Consider the following 26,629-nt stretch of genomic DNA (forward strand, 5'->3'; position numbering starts at 1 on the left):
CTAGGAATAATGCGTTGTCGCCGGATCATATGTTGGCCATTACATTGAGGTTTTATGCCACTGGCAGTATTCAGCAATTGATTGGAGATGTGTCAGGAGTGTCTACTAGCACAGTATCAAGTTTGTTTTTATCTTGTTTCAGATAAAATAGCAAGGTTGCGAGAACGTTTCATACGATTTCCTACTACAACGGAAGATATACGTCAAAAACAGAAAGAGTTTTTTCGAATTGCTAAATTTCCCAGAGTTATTGGTGCCTTAGATTGCCCGCACGTAAAAATTCAGTCACCTGGTGAGCTGAAACACCTCAAAACCGTAATGAATATCTATTTTTACATGTTTCCTTCCTTGTCAGGCGGAGACCATGCGGAACTATTTCGTAATAGAAAAAGCATATTTTCTTTTATTGTAGAAACGATTTGCGATCCTCGTTTGATGATTTTAGACAAAGTCTAGGTGGCCAGTATCAACACATGATGCTACCATATTACGAAACTCTCGTATTTTTGCTCGTCTTGAGAACGGAGAGTTCGGAGATGGACTTGTGCTTGCTGATAAAGGGTATGAAAATAATAAACGGATTTTAACACCCCTTCATTCCGTTAACAGTGCAGCTGAAAGACTATAACGAATCACATATTCGGTCAAGAAATCCAATTGAACGCTCTTATGGTGTTTTGAAGCGAAGGTTTCCAGTATTGTCTTTGGGTATACGAATGAATTGCACCAAAGTCCAATTAATAATTGTCGCCACAGAAGTGTTGCAAAATATATGCTGCTTACATCGCGATACTGAAGCTTCTCCTTCAGATCCTGAGATTGATAGGCAAATTTTGTCAGTTTTAAGCATACCGAATAATCGCAGCTCTGATCGGCGTACTGAAAAAAATGTGACGAGGAATAATTTAATAAATGGGTACTTTGCAACCTTATAACTGCAAGTCAAGCTTTGTAAGACTATCAATCAGAAGCAAATAATACAACAATGTTATTTTAAAACACTTTTATTTTGTATGTGTCAAGTTATTTTGTGCTTGTACTGTTTTTTTCCAATTGAAGATTGCGCCATTGAATTTCCTTTAATTGCTCTTCCATAATTCTCATACGCATTTTGTGTTCCACTTCAGATTGCTTTATATGTTGCTCGTACATCTATACTCGCTTTTCATGTTCAGCTTTTAATATTTCAATCTCTACGCGGCATTTTCTCCGGTCCATTTGATATAAACAGCGGCCAGCTTCGACCATGATGTATTTTTCTCTTTGCTTTGCGATTCGTCGATTATAAGTTTTTTACATTTAGGAGCTTTTAAATCTGCAGGCGTGTGTGTACTCTAATTTTTCGAAGTAGTAGCTGTGTTGGATGTGTTCTTGATGTCTTCAAATTCCTCGCTCCCATCCTGAGATTGCTTAGCACTGATGTTATTTGCTGCCTTATCTGCAAAACCATTAATACATTTAAATGATGGTATTTGAGTAACAGCATAAATATATACAATGAAACCTCCCAATTCAAGAGCAGAATAATTAAGTAATTTCTTACCAATGCTAACGATAACATCCTCCGTTTTGTTTCGCACAAAAGGATTATCGGAATCGTATACAGATTCCATTCCTTCTAACTGCTCCGAGCCTATTATTGATGTTAACATGACATCAATATCACTGGTGATAATTTTCAATGGCGGCCCTCCTCCTGTCGCGATGCAATTTCCTTTTTCGGCTGCTACCTTTTTCTTGAATTCATTTTTCATGTTGTAATATTTGGTACGCAGCATTTTTTCATCGCGAAATGAAGACGAGGTTCTGCTGTTTTATTCCTCCTGAATTTTTAACCAAGCTTTATTTTTCACATCTACCGTAAAAGTATCGCTTTTTTTGCACTCTTATCACATTTTTATGTTGTTCTATTATAGCAAGTAATAAATTTACGTCGTTTTCACTGAAATTAATCTTTTTCGTCGCCATTTGAATTGCACTTTTTACCAATTATGAAATGAAATAAAACATAAATTGTAAAACTGTAATGTCAAGATCATATCTGCGGACATTTGACAAAACAACCACTTTCAAAAAAGCAAATTTTACAGGAGCGAAAAAACATGTTTAAAGCTTTGCAGTAGAAATACCTCTTACTATTAAAGGACGAAGTCAATTTAAACTGGATGCAGATCAATAAAGACGTGTTTTCCAATCAATCGATTTAAATTAAATATTTTACTTTTCTAAATAAATATAAATCAAATAAATAAGACTTATTGTCAAATGCTTTTTCTTACTGAAAATCAACTTACCTCATACAAGCTGTTTTGCCAATTTGATTTGTGCAAAAAAAAAATCATTTTTTTATCTTATCTTGACACAAGTTTATTTGCCAAATGGTAAGTTAAAAATAAGTCCAAAAGAGGTTTTTCTTCAAATGACATTTGCCGTTTATTTAAGTTTACAAATGAATTTGTCTTCAAAAAAATTAATTTATTTCTTTTTAAACAAAAAATTCAAAAAATACGTGAAAAGTATAATAGTTATATAACTACATGCAAAAGTATAGAAAATAAATTTTTTTTGAAATTAATTGTTTTCTTCATCATCAAGGTCGGAATCAGCTTCGACTTCGCATTCATCTTCGGCTGCTAAATGTTTATAAAAGTTGTGAAAATCCGTGTTGATCAGAAGGATCATATCCAATAAATCTTGCTTTTTATTTTTTGATATAGTCAACAGAGATGTATAGCTCGTCGTCAATTGTGAAATCCACATTTGTGGACGCCTTGGCTTGATACTTAACTCATTAAATTCCACTTCTGGATTCTAAGACGTCTTATACTGCAAAACTCCAGGCTTTTGTTTCTCATAGCGCATCCAGCGAACATATTTCCTCTCAAATTTGTCACCTGCAATTGAGAAGGTTAAACAAATAATTGATAAACACATTATTATACATGCATGGCCCGCACGGCGGCAGCGTCCAAGATGTGGGGACCAGAGCCGTTCGTAGCAGTAGGACCCCACACTCTTAAAAAGCTGCTCCTCACGGAGGAGAGAGAGGAGAGGGAGCGGCACTGGCGGCAGGCAGCAAGTATGCGCCACGCCAAGCTGCTCCTAGGAGGATATAACCTCTCCAGGTTTAAGGAATTAATTAACCTCCCCCGTGAGAAATTCCGAATCCTCGTCGCAGTCTACACAGGGCACTGCAAGCTCAGGAAGCACCTGTCCAACATGGGCATGGTCTCCTGTGCTAATTGCCGGTTCTGCGACCTGGAACAGGAAACACCAGCACACCTTATCCTAGATTGCACAGCAATCTGTGGAAAAAGGCTTAAGGCCCTGGATTCCATCTTTACCAGCAGGGATCACATCACCTCACTAGCGCCCGGAAAACTACTGGAATTTTTCAGACTGCTGGGGCTTTGGGAGGTCATGTGATACAGGAGAGGGCACAATAGACCCTAGGTCGCGGTGCAGAACCTCAATAATCCTATCTATCTATCTATCTATGCATGTATGAAGTTCTATCTTTACGAATAAAAGAGTTTGAAAAAGTTTAAGTTATAATTTAAAAATTACCTTTTGAGTTTGTCGTTCTCCAAGTGTAGTTCGTCTTAAGAAGGGCACTAAAGTCAAAAAACTCTTCCTGCTTCATTTCGTGTACGACGTATTTATTACTTGTAGCTGCTATAAGGTTGGCCCAGTCATGTGGATGCTGAATGGAACCCGACATATTTTTCTTTTTTTTTCTCAATCTGCGCATGTACGGTATCACATTCAAGATGCGTGTGCCCAACAACGAGGAATTTATGGTTTATAACCGCTATACTGGGATGTTTTTCGATAACTTGTTCAAACAAGGCTGAAATATATTTTGTCCCGGACATGAGTCGCTATATATAATAACATGAGTAATGGTTTCTGGCAAGCTCATCAAACACTTATAAACACAAAAACCAATATCATTTGCTCCACGTTTTGCAATTACTTCATGCCATATGTAACAGTTTGCCATTTTCGTTTCCCCGTCGTGTACTGTTAAATTGAAAGTCCATAATGGACGCTTGTAGAAGAACATAGAAGCACGTAAATGTGGAGTTGGCAAACATTGCTGTAAATCAAAAGAAAACATTTTTATATTTCCATGATTAATGGCAAGCTCTTTGTCAGTTTTTTTGCAGTTATATGCAAAATCTGCCGCATCATGATGTTCTTTTTGTTGTGTTAAAAGTTGCTTCTTTTCATTTTCGTCCGACGTGTTTTCTACACGGGATTTTAGGATTTCACACGTATTACAAAGATCAACTTGAGGCTCCTTAAACTTTATATTTAACTGACGAAATATTTCCTGATATTTTGATTCTGAAACTGGTTCAGAGTGTTTTTCTTTATACAATCTATATAAGAGAGCAAGGTTGAGGCCACGTTGGAAATACAGCTTGTGACGACGACTGTAATGACTTTGGTACTTGGGTATACTGTGTATCAGAGAACGGCTTCCGTTGAGCGCAAAAATGTTCATGCACGATCAATACCCGAACTATCAGCACATTCGGCTCAAGCGCTCAAAATGGCATTCGTGAATATTTTCGCCACTGAGCTAAATTCAGCTCAATTGCGGTAAATTCGTTTGCTTGCTGGGTTTATTCACGCTCGTGTTGAAAAAGCTCTACTCAAGAGTTCGCTCATTCGGCTCAACAATGATCGTGTTGAATGAAAACAGAAACACAAAAGAGCAAACTCAACGCCTATGAGCAAACTCAATGGGTATGAGCAAACTCAACGCATATGAATAAACTCACTGTGCTTGAATAAAAGCGCCGTCTCCTTAAACGATTTGCAGCACTTACATACATATGTCTGTTTAAATTTAAAGAATTTTTTGGCAAATATTTTAAAATATTGTTACAGGATTGGCAGTATATATGTAAATCCATTCCAAATAGTGCCATCCTCTTTAATAATTTCAGATAATATATTCCAAACATGGCTCCTTCCCCTATGTCGGGCTGACAATGTGTAGGCGTTTGTACGTATTTTTTCTAAAATATCTTCTTGTCCATATCGACGGGATGACAAATACATACTAAAATATAAGTTGTGTACCAAATTCTTAGTGCAATGCATGTGACACATAAGCTGATCGCGAACAAAGCATACAAAAACTATATACAACATACCAGAGAACTGCAAAACTCACTTTTTCCTTAAATCAGCTCATACGCAAAAGTTTCTATTCAATTCCAATCACTGAGCGAGAGTGAGCTAAACATTTCGTAAAGTGAGCGAGCATGAGCTAAATATTTCGTGAAGTGAGCAAACGTGAGCAAAGCATTTCGGACCGAAGGCTCACATTGTACGCGAATGAGCGATTCGGCAACATGAGCTGATTTTTACTCAACGCTGTGTTTCGCTCAGTGATTGGACTTGAATGGAAACGTTTGCGTATGAGCTGATTCAAGGAAAAAGTGAGTTTTGCAGTTCTCTGCTGTGTATATGTTGAAGCACTTCATTATATTTTTCTGTTGATAGCTTATGATGAGGAGGGTGCTTGCCTCGTCGGTCATTTGCGACACCTCCATCAAAATTGCCTTGGATCTTTTGCCGACATACTGTTTTAATACTTTGATCCGTTTCTCCAAATATTTTTAAAAAAACACTTTTTGCATACACGAGTTTTGTGTCCATTGATTTCAAAATGATAAAAGTAAACAAGCTGTCGATTTCTAGGATTTGAAGCCTTTCTGAGCGTTTCAGTTTTTTTGGACTCAACATTTATCATACGAGCAATATACTGGCGCCGCTTGTTATAATCCCCTAGTTCCCAGTATGCTCTGAATATTTTTTTCTGTTGATCCATAGTTATTTTTTTGTTACATTTTGTATAGCAATCCACCAATTCTTCAGTTTTCTTTGCAGGAATTGTCTTATTCTTCCAAGTAACATATCTGTATGTCCAATCTTTTATAAGAGTGTACAGCTGCTGGCGTATGCCGATGATATTGATATCATCGGCCTCAACACCCGCGCCGTTAGTTCTGCTTTCTCCAGACTGGACAAGGAAGCAAAAGAAATGGGTCTGGCAGTGAACGAGCGCAAGACGAAATATCGCCTGTCATCAAACAAACAGTCGTCGCACTCGCGACTTGGCACTCACGCCACTGTTGACAGTCATAACTTTGAAGTTGTAGATAATTTCGTCTATCTTGGAACCAGCGTAAACACCATCAACAATGTCAGCCTAGAAATCCAACGCAGGATAACTCTTGCCAACAGGTGCTACTTCGGACTGAGTAGGCAATTGAGAAGCAAAGTCCTCTCTCGACGAACAAAAACCAAACTCTATAAGTCACTCTTAATTCCCGTCCTCCTATATGGTGCAGAGGCTTGGACGATGTCAACAACGGATGAGTCGACGTTGCGAGTTTTCGAGAGAAAAGTTCTGCGAAAGATTTATGGTCCTTTGCGCATTGGCCACGGCGAATATCGCATTCGATGGAACGATGAGCTGTACGAGATATACGATGACATTGACATAGTTCAGCGAATTAAAAGACAGCGGCTACGCTGGCTAGGTCATGTTGTCCGAATGGACGAAAACACTCCAGTTCTGAAAGTATTCGACGCTGTACCCGCCGGGGGAAGCAGAGGAAGAGGAAGACCTCCACTCCGTTGGAAGGACCAAGTGGAGAAGGACCTGGCTACGCTTGGAATATCCAATTGGCGCCACGTAGCGAAAAAAAGAAACGACTGGCGCGCTTTTGTTAACTCGGCTATAATCGCGTAAGCGGTGTCTACGCCAATTAAGAAGAAGAGAACATATTCTTTTCCCATATTTTTGTTAATTTTATTAGCTTTTTTAACTTTTGTTGACTTTAGGTTATTTAAAAGCAGCTCTTCATTAAATTGTGGTGAAACAGTATCGTTTAGATTTGATTCAATCGCACCTTCCATGATTCGGATACTTTCCGATGCAGTATTTAAGCCCGAACTTTCTGACGGTAAATAATCTGAATCGTTGTAATCAGTTTCGTGAAAAATATCTTCTTCCGAGTGGTCACTTTGAATGCTGCTCAGTTGGCAAGTATTTACATGTTGCCGTAGCTTTGCAATTTTATCAGTATCGAAAATCGTATCATAGGACGAAACCTCTTCATTTGGGAGTTCATTTAGCACCTCCCCATCCGCAAAGTTAAATGAATGAGCTCTTCTATTATTTTGCACACTTTCACTAGAACACGTATTAGAGAGCATTTTCACTTTCCTGGCTAAAGCCACTAATTTTTTACCTCTTCTCATTTTATCCAATAAATTTTTATTTTAATTTTGGAAGCAACTTAAATTTGATAATTTCACTTTTAATTGTTTGACTAAAGCACTTGTCTGGAAATACGATTTCACTTTTAGTACTTTTTTTTTTAATAAATAACTTGTACCGATACAAGACGTTTTGTCACAATGACACTTGACGACTGAGTGAGTGGTAGCTTAACTTGTTTAAATAAGAAAAGCATTTTTTTTAGATATGCATTTGACAAAAGAACTTCAATCGAAAGAAGTTATTTTGTCAAATGCCAATTTCTGATTTTACTCAGACGATATATAGAGACAAGCTTTTTTGATAAATGTACGTTATTATTTTACGTTTGAAATTCCAACTTATTCGAGACAAGCTCTTTTGTCACCCGAAAATTTGAAAAATTACGAAAGAAGTTGTTTTGATGACTATATAATTTTTGAACTAACGGTCCTAGGACAATGGCGATAAGACAGAAAAACGCGCCTTGAAAATTCATATATATGATAAAAATCCTGGAAAATTGTCTTATTTCGAGAGAAGTTGTTTTGTCAAATGTCCACAGATATGTTTTCTATGGTGCTACCAGACTTTTAGCTAGAAAATTTATTTTTATAACTAAGCACTGTGAAAAACATTGCTTTAGTTAACAAACAGCTGTTGGCTACATTGACTAATAGTCAACCAATCGTTAACTAATCACTGTGAAAACGGCTCTAACTGTTCTCAGTTGTTTAAACGATGTTGGACCACGAAAATTCACCAACAACAACCGCAAATACTAAAAATCATCGTTATTTGAACGTAGTGTGTAGATGCGACTCAGAGCGTATAAAGCAAATACGTTTGGATGTCCTTCAACTGGTGTTCCTTGTTTTCGACGCAGAAAGGATCCTTATGATGCATTCCATGTGTGATAGCCTGGCGTATCAGCATCAGCAAAATGCGAGCAAAATCATCATTTTTATAAACTGTGAAGAAACTTGTTAATGTTCTCGATGGTTGACGTGCCACAATTCTTCGTTGCTATTTGCATAGCGACCCATCTGGTACTATGATATTTCATCACTTGTATTGGTTAAAGCGAAGACAGCCATATCGCTACCTTTGTTAACATATTTACATATGTATTTTATCGACTTCCCAGAGTTACAATATTCCACATTGATATGAGTCTGCTAAGCTTTGGATGATATCCATGATTTCCCGTTATGATTTCAGTAAGCAGGCCTTTTTTTTTTTTTTTGCTGGTTTCAGCACCTTCAATGAAAAGTGATAAATGTTTAATTTGTTCCTTGGATGAATTGAATTTAAAAATATTATTTAATCTTATTCAATTTATTTACCTGTTACTTACCTGTTACTTTACCAATTTGACCTTAAAATGGTATCCATCTTCTCCCTGCCAGAAGATCAGAGAATATTGTAATGCATCATAAATTCCTGTGTGTTTCACTATTCCGACGATGAAGCACAATATCTCTAGATTGTAAATTTTCTTCCACAATGACAACAGCCACATCAACAATGCTAGGTGAATTAAAACTCCTTGTGTGTTCGCCGGCAGGTGTTTCGTCAGCTCGAATGATAATATTATGGCTATCAGATGGCATTCGATCCAATGCTATTTTGAACATGTTTACTAAATTGTTTTTCTGATGAAGATAATATATGATATTTCAAATCGATCTTTTAATATCAAATCCTACTAAATTGAAAAGAAAAAACAAATTATTGATCGGAGACGTGCGGGTGGACGTACTTTATTGGAATGTATAACACTGTAGTCAGTTCGTGTACTGAATATAAACATTTCACAAGACAAAACGATGTGAGCTTTGGCGATAATCGATCGTATGACGAGTGAAGGTGAGTATCAAAAGTGACACCTAAAATTTTAGGATTATTGACCATCAGAATTTTGATGCCATCGACTGCAATATTAGGATCAAGTCTGTACTCCTTCATCCAGTTTGTAAATATGGTCTCTGTGGATTTAGTGGGGGAGAGACTTAAGTTCCGTGCAGAGAGGAAGCGAGAAAGGTCAGAGACATAGCCATTTACTTTTGAACACATGCTATCGAGTCCATTGCCCGACGTCAATATCGTGCAATCGTCAGCGTACGAGGTTATGGAAACTCCCTCTGGTGCCTGTGGGAATTTCCAGATGTAGAAGTTAAACAGAAATAGTAGTTCACCTCGAAATAGTACGGATGATTGTCGACCGTTCTAAGTAGTTCATGGTCCACCTCTTCAGTACTGGAGGAAGCGTAGTTTTCTCGAAGTCCTGTATTAGCGTTGTGTGGTTGACTGTGTCAAAAGCTTTCGACAAGTCCACTGCTACGAGGATCGTTCTCTCACAGGGGTGGTATCTGGTTGAGGCCACGAACTATTCAGCGTTTATAAACGTTTATGACGCACTTTTCGGAATCCGTGCTGGTGGCTGATGTGACGTTCCTGCTTATGATGGTCTGACACACGGAACAGATTGTGCGGGGAACCAGGAGTTGCGTGGAGTGGTTCTCGCACGAGGACTTGAGCAGGGGATGATGGTTGGGGAGGGTTGACAAGTAAGACTGGGAGTAATGTCGCCTGTTTCACCTCCTGTGGACCATGGAGGTCCTCTGTTGGCCACTCGGGGTGAGTGGCGGGGCAGTGCGCAAACTGGGTGCAGATTGCACGTAGAGGATAAGGTCGCAGTAGTGCGGAGACAACATCGCGCTTAGAACCGGTTGTCGTGAGAATTCGTTAGTTGACTGTCGACGCGGATAGACGTGCGTGCGCATCGTTGCGATATTTTCACATTGTTTTCTCGGCGAATTTTTGCGATTTCCTTTTGTGCGGTTGTTTGTTTATGAGTTTTAGCTGGCAACGTTACTGCCTAGCGCCTGTGCATAGCGGTCGGTAAAATTTTTTGTGCGATCGTGGGTAGTGAGGGTTAGTGACCGCGAGTGTTTTGTGCGGCTAGACATTTTTGTGTACCAAATCGTCGTTGAATAGCGGTAAGTAATTTTATTATTACTAATTAAATACGGATAACGTGGTCATCCACGCTGTTGTTATTGGCGGAAGCTTCGGACGGTTCCAGTGCAGCACCGTGTTGTTGGCATCCTTGCTGACTGGACTACCTGACAGTAGTTCTGTGCTGAGCATCTGGTGTTCAGTTGGCTCAGTGTCAGCAGGATCTTGACAGGATTGCACAAAGGGTGCAAGCATCTGTCCAGGGTTGGAGATTGCGACTCCTGCGAGGACCAACGGTTGGCTGATTCCACGTCGGGCGGCGAGGGTGAAGCGATGGGAGCGACGGTAAGGTCTCCACCGCGGAGTAAGGCGCGTTTGGGGTCGCCGCGTCAAGAGGGCGGAAGTGAGGGAAGGAGCGGGAGTTTTGGCGGGAGTGCCAATGTGGCTACCGCTGAGAAAGCGGTTGCGCGTGCGGGGTCGCCGCGTCACGAGGGTAAATCGAGGAAGGGAGCGGGAGCTGTGGCGGGAGTGCCAAAGTGGCCATTGCTGGGAAAGCGGTTGCACGTACGGGGTCGCCCCGTAATGTTTGCGGAAACGAGGGAGGGAGCGGAAGTTGTGGTGGGAGGGCCAGTGTGAGGGCCGTCAAGGACGGTTGGCAAAGAAACGCGTGTTGGGCGGGCTAAGGAGGCCGAAAAAAAGCGGGATTACTCGCGGGGAGCAGTTGTTCTTGGGCTTGCGGCAGACAGCCATGTTGCGGCTGTGAAGAGAATTACGGGAGAGCTGAACGAGCTGGTTTTCGAGGCCAAGAATTTCGATGCAGGGACTGCGAAGGGGCTGTTGGAGCTTGCCTCTAAATATGAGGTGCTTCTGATGACGGTCATAACCGAGAATGCCCGTCTTCGCGGTCAAGTGGACGCTCTTAAAGGAAATTGCGGGTGGCACTCCTCGACGCCGAGCAGGTCAATGCCGGCAACGTCGGCACCGATGCCTGCACCTCCAGCACCTGTGCACCGCACCGTTTAGGCCGAAGCCTGTGGAGACCTGGTCGTTCGTGATCAAGAGTAAGGTGCCTGCAACTTCCTCTAAGGAAGTCATAAACAAAGTGGTCAAGAAAGTGGGTCCCTCACTTGGAGTGAGGGTCCACGAAATTAGACCGATTAAGGGTGGTGGGGCGGTTATTTGCACCCCCTTTGTCCTAGAGAGGGCGAGAGTGGCGAATAACAAGAAATTCGGGGAAGTGGGGATGGACGTCTCTGTCAACCAGGAGTTGGGTCGTCGAGTAGTGGTTCAGGGGGTCCATACGGAGATCTCCCATGAAATATTCATGGAGGAGCTACTCCGGCTGAACCTCCAGGATTTCAGCCCGGCGTCCCAGAGGTCGGACGTGAGGATGGTCAGTCGTCTCTGGAAGGTGACCGCTGACGGTAGCACCAATGTCGTCCTTGAAGGTACGGACAAATTGATGTCCGCCCTCCTGGAGACAGGTAGGTGCTACATAAAGTGGTTTTCGGTGAGGGTGCGACCGTTGCATGGGATTTAATCACCGGGTGGCTCAGTGTATGGCTAAAGCAGATGTCTGCCGGAGGTGCGGTCAAGAAGGCCACAAAGCTGCCAGTTGCGTCAATGCACCACATTGCGCTATTGCTCTCCTCCAGGAGCCCTACGCCACCAACGGTGTGGTTCGGGGTCTTCCTGGGGGTCTTAAGGTCTTCACTGACCTTAGAGCTAACGCCGCAATAGTTGTGAATAAGCCACGCTACGATTGCGTAGTTGTGGATTCTTCACAACTGGGTATATCTGTAGCTATAGAAGGGGAGTTCAATAGAATGATTGTAGCTAGTTTATATTGTAAATATAGCGAGCCCCTAGAGCCCTACTACTTGCGAGTAGTAGCCCATTTATCCTAGGGCTGGATGCGAATGCCTCGTCCACGATGTGGTTTAGTAAGTATCCCGGCATTCGTCTGGATACCAAAGGCACAGTCGAGGCGAGGCATTAAGCGAATGGATGGTGGCTAATAGCCTCCATATTTTGAATGAGCCGAGCGAATGGTATACGTTCGATGGGCCTGGGGGCGTGAGCGACATTGACGTGACGCTTATGAATGAGGCAGCAAGTAGGGCTTTCAGCGTTAGATGGGAGGTTAGGGGAGGGTGGGGACTGAGTGATCATAATTTGATTCAAATTATGTTTACCCCTCAATCCTCTCTCTCGCCTTATGAGAGTCCATTGCGGCGATGGTGTACCACTGGTACTGAGTGGAACCAATATGGAATCTCGGATAGGGAAACGGTATTTAGTATACCGCTTAGAGAAATTGAGGAGTTGGGGGTGGACGAGCAAATTGCTCGTTTATATGAGGTAGTTTGGGGATTAAATGAGAGGGTACTTAGGAGGTATGAAAGTTATAAGACTAGTAAAATTAAATGGTGGACGCATGAGTTAACCTTGAAGAGGAGGACTGTCAGGTGATTGAGGCGAAAGTTTCAACGCGCCCGACGGTCCAATTCGGATAGGAAGTCCCAGCTTAGGTATGAATTTAGTTGTGCGGATAGGGAATATAAGGAAATGTTAGTTCAAATTAAAGAGGAAGATTGGAGAAGCTTTGTTAAGGAAAATAGGAACGACCCCTGCGGTCAGGTCTATAGGATCTGCCGGGGTCGTAGGAGGGAGGATGTCACCTCTCTTCGCGTCGAAGGGGAGTTGGGGTACGCCCTTGCCCTGGTTAGGTCTAAACGGTCGCCCGGTTTTGATGGTTTGAACGGAGAGATGTGTAAAAGCTTATCGAAGTTCATTCCGTTGTACCTGGAAGCCATTTATAATAAGTGCGTCTGGGAGGGATATTTTCCACGCGAGTGGATAAGTGCTAGGGTTGTTCCTCTCCTGAAGTCCCCTGATAAGGTCAGGAGCGATCTTCGATCTTATCGGCGTCTCCTTCCAGTACTTGGAAAAGTGCTGGAAAGAGTAATGGTGGAACGGCTTTAGGAGCTAACGCGGGGTCGGATAGGCAGTTTGGGTTCAGTAAAGGACGCAGTATAGAGGATGCGTGGTTTTATGTTCAGAATGTCGTTAGGGAGAATACACGGACATAGTTGTTGACTTCAAGGGGGCGTTTGACTACCTAAGCTGGGATCGAGTGGCACAACGGCTGAAGGAGCTTGGCTGTCCGGAAATTACTCTTTGGCGTTCATCTGTGGTCCATATGATGGACACTCTGCTTGGGCAGCCGGAGCCACTCTGTATGTGTTGTGCGTATGCGGACGACCTTCTTCTTCTGGTTAAAGGTCGCTCGCGGTCTGAACTAGAGCGGACGGGAGGAGATCTCTTAGAGATTGTGAAAACTTGGGGTGTAGGAGTGGGGGTGGACATATCGAGGGAAAAAACTGTGACAATGCTGCTTAAGGGCAGATTGTCACCGGTTCGTCCACCGATTGTCCGTGTGAATGGGGTCAGCATCAGATATGTGACGCAAGCCAAATGTCTGTGGTTGACCATGAGTGAAAGGATGTGTTTTACTCCACACTTGGCGAATGTGAAGGAGCGACTGCCGGCAACCTAAAGCAAAATACGCCGCATTTTGAGGACCGATTGGGGTCTCGGACGTCGTGCTGTCCGCACCATATATCGTGGCTTGTTTGGGGCCTGTGCCACATGTGGAACCCTTGTATGGTGGGAGGCAGCCTCGACTGTCTGAGGGTCTCAAAAAGATCTCTCAATTCAGCGTTGTATGATGCTTGCTTGTTTGCCTGTATGTCGCACCGTCTCAACGGATTCGATGCAGGTTTTGTTAGGTGTACCCCCTCTTGACCAGATTGTCATACAGCGTGCTGTTGCATTCAGGTTAAGAAGGGGCTTGAGTGTGTCATTGCTGCGGAATGACTGGATTTCTGGCGATGATGTGGAGAGGAAGAGATATCTAGGGAGCAAGAGGCTCCTAGATGACAGGGTTAGGTGTAGGTGGCAAGAACGTTGGGACAATAGTCCTAACGGCCGAGTGACGTACGAGTACATTCGAGACGTTGGGTTCGTTGAGGATAAGTCAGACTTCAGATTCTGTCTGAGTCTGGGTTTTCTGCTTACGGGGAATGGGCCTCTGAATGCATTTTTGCATCAGAGGCACCTATCGGATACGTCGGGGTATTTTTGTGCGGCGGGGTTATAAAATTGGTCGCATTTAATTGCAGAGTGCCTGATGTACTCGGACATTAGGGATCTGGGTAGCGAATTATTTAAGCGGCGAAGACGGTTAGCTAGGAATTTGGGTTAGTTTTTGTATGATTGGTGTTTGTAAGTGATGTATGTATGGGGTCCAACCCCTGGCCACCAGTCCAGAGCCGTATCGAAGCAACTGATAGTAGCTTCGGCTACGAGGTCTGACCGGAGACTTAATTCTGGTACCACGGGTAACTCCAACCTGCTCATGCGGACTGGCCTCTCGGGGAGTATCGTGGTGTTTGTGGTTAAAACCCAAATGCGGGAAGAACTGACATTGTCAGTTGGGCCTCGAACCCGACCAAAGCGGCTAGTGCGTCCATTCCACACTGCCAATTGGTACTGAAAATGCTTAGCATTCTTAGGGCGCTGATCAACGCATTGACTTGATCCGCTGTTTTTTTTGAGCGCCGTGGAGTAAGGCTGCCGTCAGCAGGTACACACGTTAATTACACCGGACGTTGTCGTGGGAATTAAATATGACTCCTATTAAGATATAGACGAAATGTTGGCTAATAACCAAGAAAATTGGTTGGTTGAAAAGTGTTTAAATGAGTTAAGCATCCACCCCCACTACTCGGTAAAACTGGCGCATCCAAATAAAACAACTCAATTCACCACAGCTGATCACACTACAACACAACTCACCACACCTGTACACCAACCCACTAAACAAAAAGAATGGTCAACGGGTTAGCAGACACAATTCTTTCGACATAATTCGTTACACAATCATCGCTCATCATAATTCGTATACATATATAGTACATTCGTTTTATCAACAACTAACCCGCGCGCTGCATTTTATGATTTGATAAAACTTGACTTCGCCACCACCCGGCTACAGCATCCTTCGGTATAGCATCCATACATGGATTGGATTACGATTCTGAACGTCACTTCATTTTGTTCGCCGTTGATCTTAGGTGCCACCGGTTTTGGATCAGTGCACCAGTACATTTGTTTTGCAAATTTTTTTGTAAAACCAAACAATTTACTCTCCAAATTAAATGCATTTAAACTCGACATCCATGTGTATTTTTACACCCTAAACAGGGTATATTAAGTTTGCCACGAAGTTTGTAACATCCATTAGGAAGCGTCGGAGACCCTATAAATTATAAATATAAATGATCAGTATGTTGAGCTGAGTCGATTTAGCCATGTCCGGCTGTCCGTCGGTCTGTCTGTATATATACGAACTAGTTCCTCAGTTTTTAAGATATCGGGGATGTTCGAGTCTCAATCACTGCGGCAATATTGCAAAGCATCATATTCGACGCAAAAATGTAGCGAATTTCGCAAATGTCTAACGTTCGAGCAACTCAAATTTTGACATTTCTTGCGCGCAAAATCGGCATCAACAAAAATTATGATGGAAAAAATGAGGCAAGCGAAATCGCTCCTTATTTTTGTTTATAACTAATTATTATCATTAATTGTGTTTCACGAGACATTGAAAATGAGATAAATATATATCTGTAGGATAAAATCGAATTGTTTTAAAGAAGTTTTGCGATTTTACTATTGCCCTCTTCTTTAAAATTTCGGTCATAAGCCACTTTTTTACGCAAAAAACTTTGTTTCCTTGCTTTTTTGTATTTAAGATAATTATACACCAAGTTATCCACTGTTAAATTTATTAAAAATTCAGTTTTAAGACTTCTTAAACTTCACTTCTTCAATGCACCTGCACACCGCGCGCAAAATATTTGCAAAATATTTGTTTAAGTATCAGCTGAGTATCTGCAAAACATTAGGGTTGCAATATTGCCGCAGTTATTTGCTTGCTCGAACTCCCCATCGTTTTGAAATTTAGCAAACGTCATTTTCATTTCAAGAAGCTGCTCATTTGTCGGAACTGCCGATATCGGATCACTATAGCATATAACTGCCATACAAACTGAACGATCGGAATCAAGTTCTTGTATGGAAAACTTTCACATTTGACAATGTATGTTCACAAAACTTGGCACAGGTTATTTTCTAAGATAGTAATGTAATATCGGAAGAAATGGTTCAGATCGGCTTACTATATCACATAGCTACCATACAAACTCAACGATCGGAAAAAAGTTCTCGTATGGAAAACTTTTGCATTTGACAAGAAATATTCACGAAATTTGGTATAGATTATTTTCTAAAGCAAAAATGTAATATCCAAAGAAATAGTTCAGATCGGCTTACTATAGCATATAGCTGCCATACAAACTGAATGATCGGTAAAAAGTTCTTGTATGGAAAACTTTTGCATTTGACAAAACATATTCACGAAATTTGGTAGAGATTATTTTCGAAGGCCACAATGTAATCTCCGAAGAAATTGTTCAGATCGGTTAACTATAGCATATAGCTGCAATACAAACTGAATGATCGGAATCAAATGCTTGCATGGGAAGCTTCCTCATTTGTCGATATATCCTCACGAAATTTGGTATAACTTATTGTTCATAGAAATAATGTAATATCGGATGAAATTGTTCAGATCGGCTTACTATTGCATATAGCTGCCATACAAACTGAACGATCGGAATCAAGGGCTTATGTGGAAAACTTTCGCATTTGACGTGGTATCTTCACGAAATTTGACATGGATTACTGCTTATGATAATAATATAATCTCCGAAAAAATTGTTCAGATCAGATTACTATAGGATATAGATTCCATACAAACTGAACACATATTTACTAAAAGAAATGCACCTGTCAAGGGTATATTTGCTTCGGTGCAGCCGAAGTTAACGTTTCTTCTTGTTTTTGTTAATAAAATGTATTTACCGCATGCGGCCGCTTGATGAATTTGCGTATGCCTGAAGCTAGTAAGCTACAGATAAGTATATTGCGGGTCCCTGCGAAATCGATCAAGCGCAACCCATTTATGGATGTTTTATCATGGCTCTGAATTTACCAACCGTTGTGCGTAAGATACCTTCTTTGCCCACCCTGGCGTGAAAGTCGCTAATCACAGCTTTGACATTGTTGTGGTCCTCCTCTTCCATCGGAGCATGGGTGCAAGTCAGTGTTGAAAATGTCACAAGGGCCCACTTGTCTCCGCCCTTGTCCCGGTGATGTCAGCCTTTACATCAACCATCGGCACCTTCTCAATATAGGGGCCGGGCATTCCTGGTGCATTCCACTAAATCATAGCCCTTATACGTTTGCTGTGGTCGCCATTAAAAGCGGTGTCTCTAATCCGAGGCTGTTTTCTTCTTCTCATAGAGGCGTTTTTTACGTGGCGGGTCCCAAACCCATCGCGCAAATCTGGGGATGGATGGTTTGCCTTCTCTCTTTAGCTGGCCTTCAAACGGATGTTCTTTTTAGCTAACCATATGATACTTGTTCTAAGTCACTCAGAGAACTTTCCTTACTTGCGTGTTTTTCTACACATGGGTCCATATATTATATAATGCAATCAGTACAGACAATCCCCTAGTCTAGATAATACTCAATTACATATACTCGGAAACATGTTTCGATGTTTTCGGTATAGAGCCTGCCAGAATAATTAGAATACTATGTAGTGTATGGGAGCTGGGGTGATTCCCGGACCGATTTCACATAGTTTCGGCATAAACTATGGTGTATCCAGAATTATACGTTTACATAATATTGATATGCTATCTTACACATGGGCTAATATAAACGATATAAAGACAACTGGAAGTTTGAAATTCTACATTAGGTTTCTGGGATCGGGTAGTATTGACCCGGTTTTATTAATTTTTAGCATCAAAACATAATATTACTTGAGAGAAAAGCTTTCAAAATTTCATTACTATATCTCACAGATTGTCCGCTTCTTATTAATAACACGTTTACAAATCGATGCCAAATATCATTTTGCAAATTTTTGTTAATGCATGCAAAATTGATAACATTATTATTAAATTATGCAATTCTTTTTAAATATTTCTTATATTTGATAATATAATATAATTACATATACATGTATTTATGCTACATATATATATATATATATATATATATATATATATATATATAATCTCTACTAAAAAACTTAATACATATAATACAATAATATTATATGTAAATCACATCTTTTATCATTTAGTACTTTCATACGTATCTATCCTGCAGATTTGTACGTAAGTACAATTCCAATTCAAATCCAGATATTATCATTTAACAGTAATATAATATGCGCACGCTGCCCCTGCCAACGACGAGCGGTTAAAAAACTAGTGAAACAGAAGTTAAAAAAGTGGTAGTTAAAAATGGATTGCCATAGGCCGCGTGAAGATTCTAACCATTTTTCCCCTCATACGTACCTATACATGTGATCATACATCTCTGTTGCGCTAGTTAATTTTTACATTAAGTAAAAATGAGTCAAAAGAATATATTTTGAGCTGCACCGAAATGTTTACTCTTTATTTATACTCTTAAGACTAACTTATTACATGTTTCTTACTTCTATTTATACTAACTAGTATGTTTAATTATTACTAGTTGATAGTTTGTCTAAATACAGATTGTATTATTTGTTTAGGTTTGTTTACATATGTATTGTTTGCCTAGATATATTTGCTTTGTTTTAAGATAAGGTTGTTGTGGTATTCAAACTCAATGTTGTTTTGATACTTGTTTGTTTAGGATTGTTTGTTGTAGTGATAGTGCATTTCAATTGTTTGAACTCAAGGTTGTTTTGATGCATTCTGTTTACTGAAACAAAAGGTTGTTTTAATGTTTGTTACTATTATAAGGAATACGTTCCTTAACTCGCTCATTCAGCAGTGTCATATAAAAAACGTATATCAGTCCTGCTCTAATATCCCCAATCGACGGCTGATGCGTTGTTGCATTTTCTCTTTTTAAACAGCTGATGCAGGGTTTCATTTTATGATTCCTGCTTTTAAAATTTCAAACAAAACTTTTTAATTTGTATTTTATTTTTTACATATTAATAAAATAATCATAAAATTTATTATAATTTATATAAATAAAAATATGTTTAATTTAAAAAAATAATTAATATCTGAAAAAAGATTTATTAAAGAGAAACATTGTTGATACGTGAAAATTAAAGACAAATATCTTAAAAATATAATAATAAAATGAAGGTTATTAATACCTGATAATAAATAATAATTACATTGAATTTGTACTATCTAAAAAAAAGAAAGATTAATTGTATAAAATGATAATAATATCTGAAAGTAAAGACTAAATTATCTGAAAAAATAAAATATATTAAATACAAATAGAATTTACTCTGAAAGCAAAGATTAATTAAATAAAAATAGTGATAAAATCTGAAAAGAAAGAAAAATTAAATAAAAATAATAATAACATCTGAAAGAAAAGATACATATTTTCTGATCATTTAAAATATGATTTGTTTTCACATATTATATTCAATTGTGCAGGCCGTCTTAAACGCATAAAATACATACTTATGTATGTAGTTATTTTTGCGTATTATATTGGACTGCGCAATCCAATTTCAAACACACACTTATTTTCACATACTTAACAATTTATATTTGCTGCTTCTGATGATATTGCTGTTGCTGCTATTTACAGTTCAGTTCTGATTTTCAATTCAATAAAAACAAATAAAGTAATTATTTGCAAATTATTAAAAAAAAAATCACATAAAAATCATTCACTCACCTTCTTGTTCTACGAGCCTCCTTTGCATAGAGAAAAAATGTGTAGTTGTATTGAAATATTAAAGAAAAATGGTTAGCCGTGGTTGGCAGGGCTTTATATGTACGTACACACATATGTGCGCATGACATTGCCACACAAATAATTCACCTACCTACATATATACTGTATATTTGTGTATCGCCCGCAAAAACTACAAATATTGTTCTACAAAAACAACAATCGTCTCAAACATCATCAACATACTTATATTCGTACACATGTAAATACGTGCGTATGACATTCCCACACAAATAATGTATACATTTTTTTTTGTTTTTTGTAAGTAGGGGGAAGCATCAAAAGCCGGAGTGCGGAACTTTAATCCGCTAAACCTTACATACTCCCAACTCCAGACTCTCCCACGGAACCACCTGATTAAGTATTACTTCGTGGGAGTGATAAGACATTTAAGTCTCTTCTATGGCACGAACTGACGGACGCCTACTCTGTTCTATATGTCTCAGTTTTTTCATGATTGAGGCTGCCGCTTCGCTGACAGCTCTCCAGTTCTCAGTGGACTAATACATGAGTGTCGTCAAATTTTCCACCGTAAAACTACCACCGAGTGTAGTTTTAAGTTTTTCCCTTGTACTTATAAAGCGCGGGCAGTAAAAGAAAACATGCTCAGAGTCTTCACAGCACTCTGAACACGACGGACAATTCAGACTAATGTCGTGCTGGAATCTGTACAGATAGCTTCTAAAGCATCCATGTCCACTTAGTATTTGGGTTAGGTGGAAATCCAGGTCCCCATGTTGTCTGTCGATCCATGAACGGATATCCGGTATGAGTCTGTAGCTCCCTTTGAGTGAGGTTTGCCACCGCTGCCGCCGTATAGTTAAGTTTTCACTCTCTCTCTTCTTTTGGCTCCTGTAGTTGGTTCTGATAATTTGTACACTCGCTCGTATTATTCGTCACCCTGGATGTCAATGGACATCATACTGGCTATTTGTACAGATTAAGACAGTCTTTGCTTAAGTCTGTACTGTGAGAGTTCACTTTTGACTCTGGTTTTCTTTATTAAAATTTCTTCCCTCAATACATTTCTTAATTCTAATTTCTTAAGTATTTTTTTTTTTTTTTTTTTTTTTACGAGGAGGAAGCATCGAAAGCCTGAACCCATGTCAGTGTGGAACTTTAATCCGAACTAAACCTCCTACTGTCTTGTACCAAACCCCCCGGTACCACCGTCAAGTATTACGTCGGGAGGAAGGTTGAGTATTACTCATACGTACGTGATGGTCTCAATGCATTCAGTAACAAGCTGCATTTACTTGGCCCTACCTCGGTTTGTCTTATACCCCCCTAGTACAGTGATTGTCACCAAAACCTTCTTGTCTGCTCCAGTCATAGTTTGTGTGTCGCGTCTTAGTTGTTCGTTGGAATTTGAGTAGTCTTCACGTTGTTGTTCTCCAGCTCTTTGTCGTTTCATGATTTTTGCTGCCACTTCGGACACGGCTTTCGACTTATCTAGGTGATTCTACCATTTGAGACACTAGGTTTTCTGGGGTTGGGTCTACCCCGAATGCGTTTCTCAAAGATTGCCTTTCTTCGTCGTATTTCGCACATAGGAAAATTGTGTGCTCCACATTCTCGATGATCTCGCCTCCGCAATAGTCGCATACATCGTTGTCTTCATGATTGAATCGCTTCAAATATGATTTGAAACAGCCGTGTCCAGTGAGAACTGGGTGAGGTAAAAATCTACTTCTCCGTGCGATCTATTAAGCCATAGTTCCAATTTAGGGATTAGTCGGAATGTCCAGCGGCCATTTCGGCTGTCTTCCCATCGTTTTTGCCAGCGCTTCACCGTATCTGCTCTGGCTTCCTCTTTTTTGGGTTCTGAGCGTTACTATCTCATTTGAACGGTATGTGAGCTCTTTGGCTAAGAGGTCTAGCGGGTGTAAGCCCGCGATCACTAGGGCAGCGTCTTCGGATACCGTACGAAACGCGGAGCATACTCTCAATGCGCATATGGTGTACGTGGAAAAATAGGCCGCGTCGGTATGATTTGACTTCAAGAGCTTTCTCCCATATTTGGGCACCAAATAGAGCAACTGACTTTAATACTCCGGCTAGTAGTCGTCTCCTATTTTGTTTTGGTCCACGGGTATTGAGCATTAGCCGGGTTAGAGCTCTGCATATTTTCGTAGCTTTTTCACTTGCATAAGCCACGTGTTCTTTAAACGATAGTCTTGCGTCGAGAACGATTCCCAAATTTTCTTAAGTATGTATATATGTATATGTGTGTATGCTTAGTGTGCATACACATGTGTAAATATGTATTATATTTTTATTGCATTTTTGAGATACCAACGCATTGATATTTTATAGTTTTTTAGATTAGTGCATCTAACGCACTTATACACATACGTACACACGCTTGATACTTTCTTATCTGTTGCTTGTGTGCATTAATATTTCGAGTATGTATATTTTGTATTTTAATATTAGTATTATGTATACTCTAATTTACTGTATACACTTTTTATTTAATTTATTGTTTACATGTATATTTTTATGTATTAATGTAGTTGTGTCAAAAATATAATTTTGTATATATAATTCTATCTTAAGGTTACAAAACTTTCATGTTCATATCTTTATGAACATTCTGCCAGGGGCCAAAGTTGTATCTTAACTTTACTTGTATATTATGTTTTATTATTAATATTTTTTAATTATGTCTAACTGGAAGTTCAAATGGAACAGTCACAGTTCTTGTTACACATTTGGATCTTATATATAAAATAGTAATGATTAATGCTATTATCAAAACTATTGTTAGCGAAACGTGACCACTTACGTGATGAAAATTTATACCTTTTAATTTTATATTTTCTGTTTTGAAGAGTTCTATTTGTTGTTTCAGATGTACGATATCTTTGGTATTGTTTATTAATGTTGAATCAAAAGGTTTTATTTGTAGTTCTGGAATATCTTCAATATCTTTAACCCAAGAAGAGGATAGCAATTCTTTTTTAATTTCAGATTGTATGTGATGAGATGCTGTTACAGTTACTCCTTCATGCCGGACTGTGCATCATTCTCTTATTGTCATAATGCCTTGACTAGGGATTTCTATATGCATTTGTTGATTATTATCACATTCTAGATATATCATTGCTTTGCTAAATAATTTGTAAAGCCACCGATTTTGAGAAGATAATTTTATCCAAACGTTTTCATTTGTAGAAGGTTTGAAATCACATGCTTCATTTTCTGATTGTTTTAAAGCTGCTACTTCACATGAATTATCCGTCGCTGATTTCCAAGCTAAATTTCCAGGACATTGGTAATGATTCTCTGAGTTAGTAGAACATTTATCTAGATCTACTTGGTTTATAAGTGAATATTGATTCAAATCAAACTTGTATATTAAATATTCTGCCTTTATTTCTGGAATAATCATATTCCCTTTGTAATTTATTTGAAGTGGATTAATTTATAACTAGCCGTGAATCAACAATTAAACCTTTAGCAGTCATCGATTTATAAATTTCTTTTAATTCGTTACCCGATTGTCTTCCAGGTAGTATTAATTTGTGTGGTAGTTTGTTTCTAATAAATTCAATTTCTTTATTAAGTTGCGAAGGCTTTTAATAGTTTTGGATTTATGCGACCATGATTTATGTCAATTAGAAGATTAATTATTGAAGTTTGATTTCTTCACATTCGTCCATAACTATTCCTATTGAAATGGTTAATACTTTGAAACATCAAGGTCATTCGTTCAGCATTTTGATCTTTTATTAGTTCGTTATAAAATTTATTAAGTTGTTGATTCATTTTCTCAAAATTACGGTTAACTTCATCTGTTGTCTTTTTTAATATATTTATGGTAGAATCAACTACCGATGTCTGCCTTTTAAACAATTTTGCTATATCTTTTTGGTTGTCGAAAATATTTCTAATATTTGATTCCATATTTTCTCGGTCATCAGCAACCATAATTCCGAATAATATATGGTAAATTGAACCAACGAATTCGAATGGTGCTCGCTTTTTTTATTTTGTTTTTTCATAAACAATTCATTATTTGTTTTAAGACTATTATATTTGTCATTTAAAGTTGCAGTAATCATTATGCAGGCATCTTCGTAATAGGTCAATATTTTGCATTGATTTTCAAGTCTGTTAATAAATTCTTGTATTTTATGCATCCGATCATAATAAGTACCTAATTCGTAATAGACTATTAAATTCCATTTTGAATTTATTATGTCCATTTTACTAATCGGTTCCAAATATATTGCTGTATTATTTTTTAGTTTAGTCACTGAAGCTCCTGATTTAGATGTATCATTAATGTATAATGACAGTTTGTGTTGCTAGCATGAGTATCGTTTAGAACCACATCATCAATTTGCTTGATTTACTCGGTCGTTCTGAGGTTGCAGTATTTTTTGTTATTTTCGAAGTCAGCAAACTTGTCACATGATTTGCTTCCTCTGCTCTACTGCTGTTTGTTACCTCCAGTGGGCATAATTTGTGAACGGGCCGTTTAAGTATGCCATTTTGTAATTTTAGAGTTACAACTCTTATATTTCCATCCTTTCCCGGATGAGTTTCAATAAGTTTTCCTAATGGCCATTTGGCTGGATGAGTTTCTTCATCTTTAATAATAACTATTTGTCCTTGTACGGGATTAGCTTGTTTGGTTTTCCATTTCATGCGTTGTTGCAACATTACAACATATTCGCTTTCCCATTGTTTCCAAAAGTCTTTTTTAAGTTTTTGTATTAATTTCCATCTATTTAATGAACCTATTTGGTTATCATTAATTGCTTCAGGACAATCTATTATTGGACATCCTATTAAAAAATGGCCAGGCGTTAAAACGTCTATATCGCTTTCACTTTCTATCGCACATAAAGGTCGTGAATTCAGTATTGCTTCAATCTGTGATAGCAAAGTAATCATTTCTTCAAATGTCAATTTAGTTTCGCCTATCACTCTTTTTAAATGATATTTCACCGACTTCACTCCTGCCTCCCAAACTCCTCCGAAGTGAGGAGCTGCCGGGGGCCCGAAATGCCATTGAATTTTATCTGCTTCTAATTTGGGAGCTACGGCTGAATTATTTTTGATTGCCATTTTAAAATCTCGGTCTAATCTTCTACAAAGCTGCGACAAAATTTGTTCCATTGTCCGAATATATATGTTGACTTTTACCTCTTCTAGCAAAAAATCTTTTCAAAGCAGCTAGGAACGCTTCGGTTGTTAAATCACTTACTGCTTCTAAATGAATAGCTTTTGTTGCCATACAAACAAATACAGCTATATATCCTTTAAATGTTTTTTGTCATCGTCCTTTTGAACATTTCATATGAATCGGTCCTGCATAGTCTATACCAACGTGTGTAAATGGAATTGACATAGATACTCGGAATTCTGGAAGATTTCCCATTAATTGTTTTGCTACTTCTTTGCGGTAACGTACGCATCTACTACAAGTTCGAATTGTCTTTTTTATAGAATTCTTCAATCCAACAATCCAGTAATTCCTTCTAATCATTGATTCCATTAACTTGTTTCCTCCATGTAAAGCTTTTTTTTCAATTATCAATGATGACAAATGTGACTTATTTAATATTATTGGGTGCTTTTGATTAAATTGAAGATTTGAATTACCCAATCTACCTCCTACACGAAGGATTCCCTTATTATCCAAAATTGGATTTAAGCTTGCAATGCTACTTTTATGATTAATTTCTTTTTTTATTTCTAAACTCTGAATTTCCTCTCTAAATTGTAATTTTTGCTGATATCTTATTAACATTTCTTCAGCTTCCTTCATTTCCGATTTAACTAAGTATTCAGGGCATTTTTTCCCCTCTTATTCTTTTTACAAATCGCAGAATATAAGCTACTACCCTTATTAATTTGCTTAAACTAGACTATTTAAGTATTACCTTATCCAAGAAATGTAATTCCTCTGAGGTTGTCACATACGTTGCATCGATTTGAATAATCTTCTTTATTGGCCAATGATGTTCCTCTTCTCGCAACCATTTTGGTCCCTTCCACCATCGATCGTGTTCTATTAGTTTGTTCGCCAGTACCCCTCTGGTTGCTACATCAGCTGGATTGTCCTTTGTTCCAACGTGTTGCCATTTCGCATTGGAAACAAGTAATTTGATTTCTTCTATTCGTGTTCTAATAAATCTGTCTTTACTTTGGCAATTATTTATCCATGCTAACGTTATAGTTGAATCGCTCCAAGCAAATATTTTCATTTCTCTGTTGATGACTGTTTTTATCCTTTGCAGCAATTTAGCAAGTAGGTGAGCCGCGCAGTTCCAGTTTTGTAACGTTTTCTTTATTTTTAATTGGATTCACTCTTTAGTTTTACCAGCAACAATTGTTATAACTGATCCAACTTTAGTATATACAACTGCTGCATAAGCTTTCTCTGAAGCATCTCCGAATCCATGTAGTTCAAATTTAAAGTTGTTTTTAGTTTCAAACCATCTAGGAATTTTTATTCGTTTTATC

The 26,629-nt window shown here is 38.8% G+C and overlaps 1 protein-coding gene across 1 annotated transcript; it reads right to left on the reverse strand.

The window, feature by feature from the left end:
• Positions 1–1,334: 1,334 nt before the first annotated feature.
• LOC120779520 lies at positions 1,335–1,778 on the reverse strand. Its single transcript, XM_040111850.1, has 2 exons — positions 1,544–1,778; positions 1,335–1,438 (listed from the first exon to the last, which is right to left on the reverse strand). Exons 1-2 carry the CDS (start codon positions 1,776–1,778, stop codon positions 1,335–1,337), a joined length of 339 nt encoding a protein of 112 aa, XP_039967784.1.
• Between the last annotated feature and the right edge of the window lie 24,851 nt (positions 1,779–26,629).

The sequence above is a fragment of the Bactrocera tryoni genome, unplaced genomic scaffold (genome assembly GCF_016617805.1).
Source record: "Bactrocera tryoni isolate S06 unplaced genomic scaffold, CSIRO_BtryS06_freeze2 scaffold_11, whole genome shotgun sequence".
NCBI classification, from domain to species: Eukaryota; Metazoa; Arthropoda; class Insecta; order Diptera; family Tephritidae; genus Bactrocera; species Bactrocera tryoni.

What these genes read in the sequence shown, in the direction of transcription:
- LOC120779520 (XM_040111850.1), bottom strand. Translation starts at nt 1,778, where the DNA reads ATGCTGCGTACCAAATATTACAACATGAAAAATGAATTCAAGAAAAAG. An exon ending in GGATGTTATCGTTAGCATTG is followed by an intron (nt 1,439 to 1,543) that starts GTAAGAAATTAC and finishes ATGGTTTTGCAG; the next exon opens with ATAAGGCAGCAAATAACATC.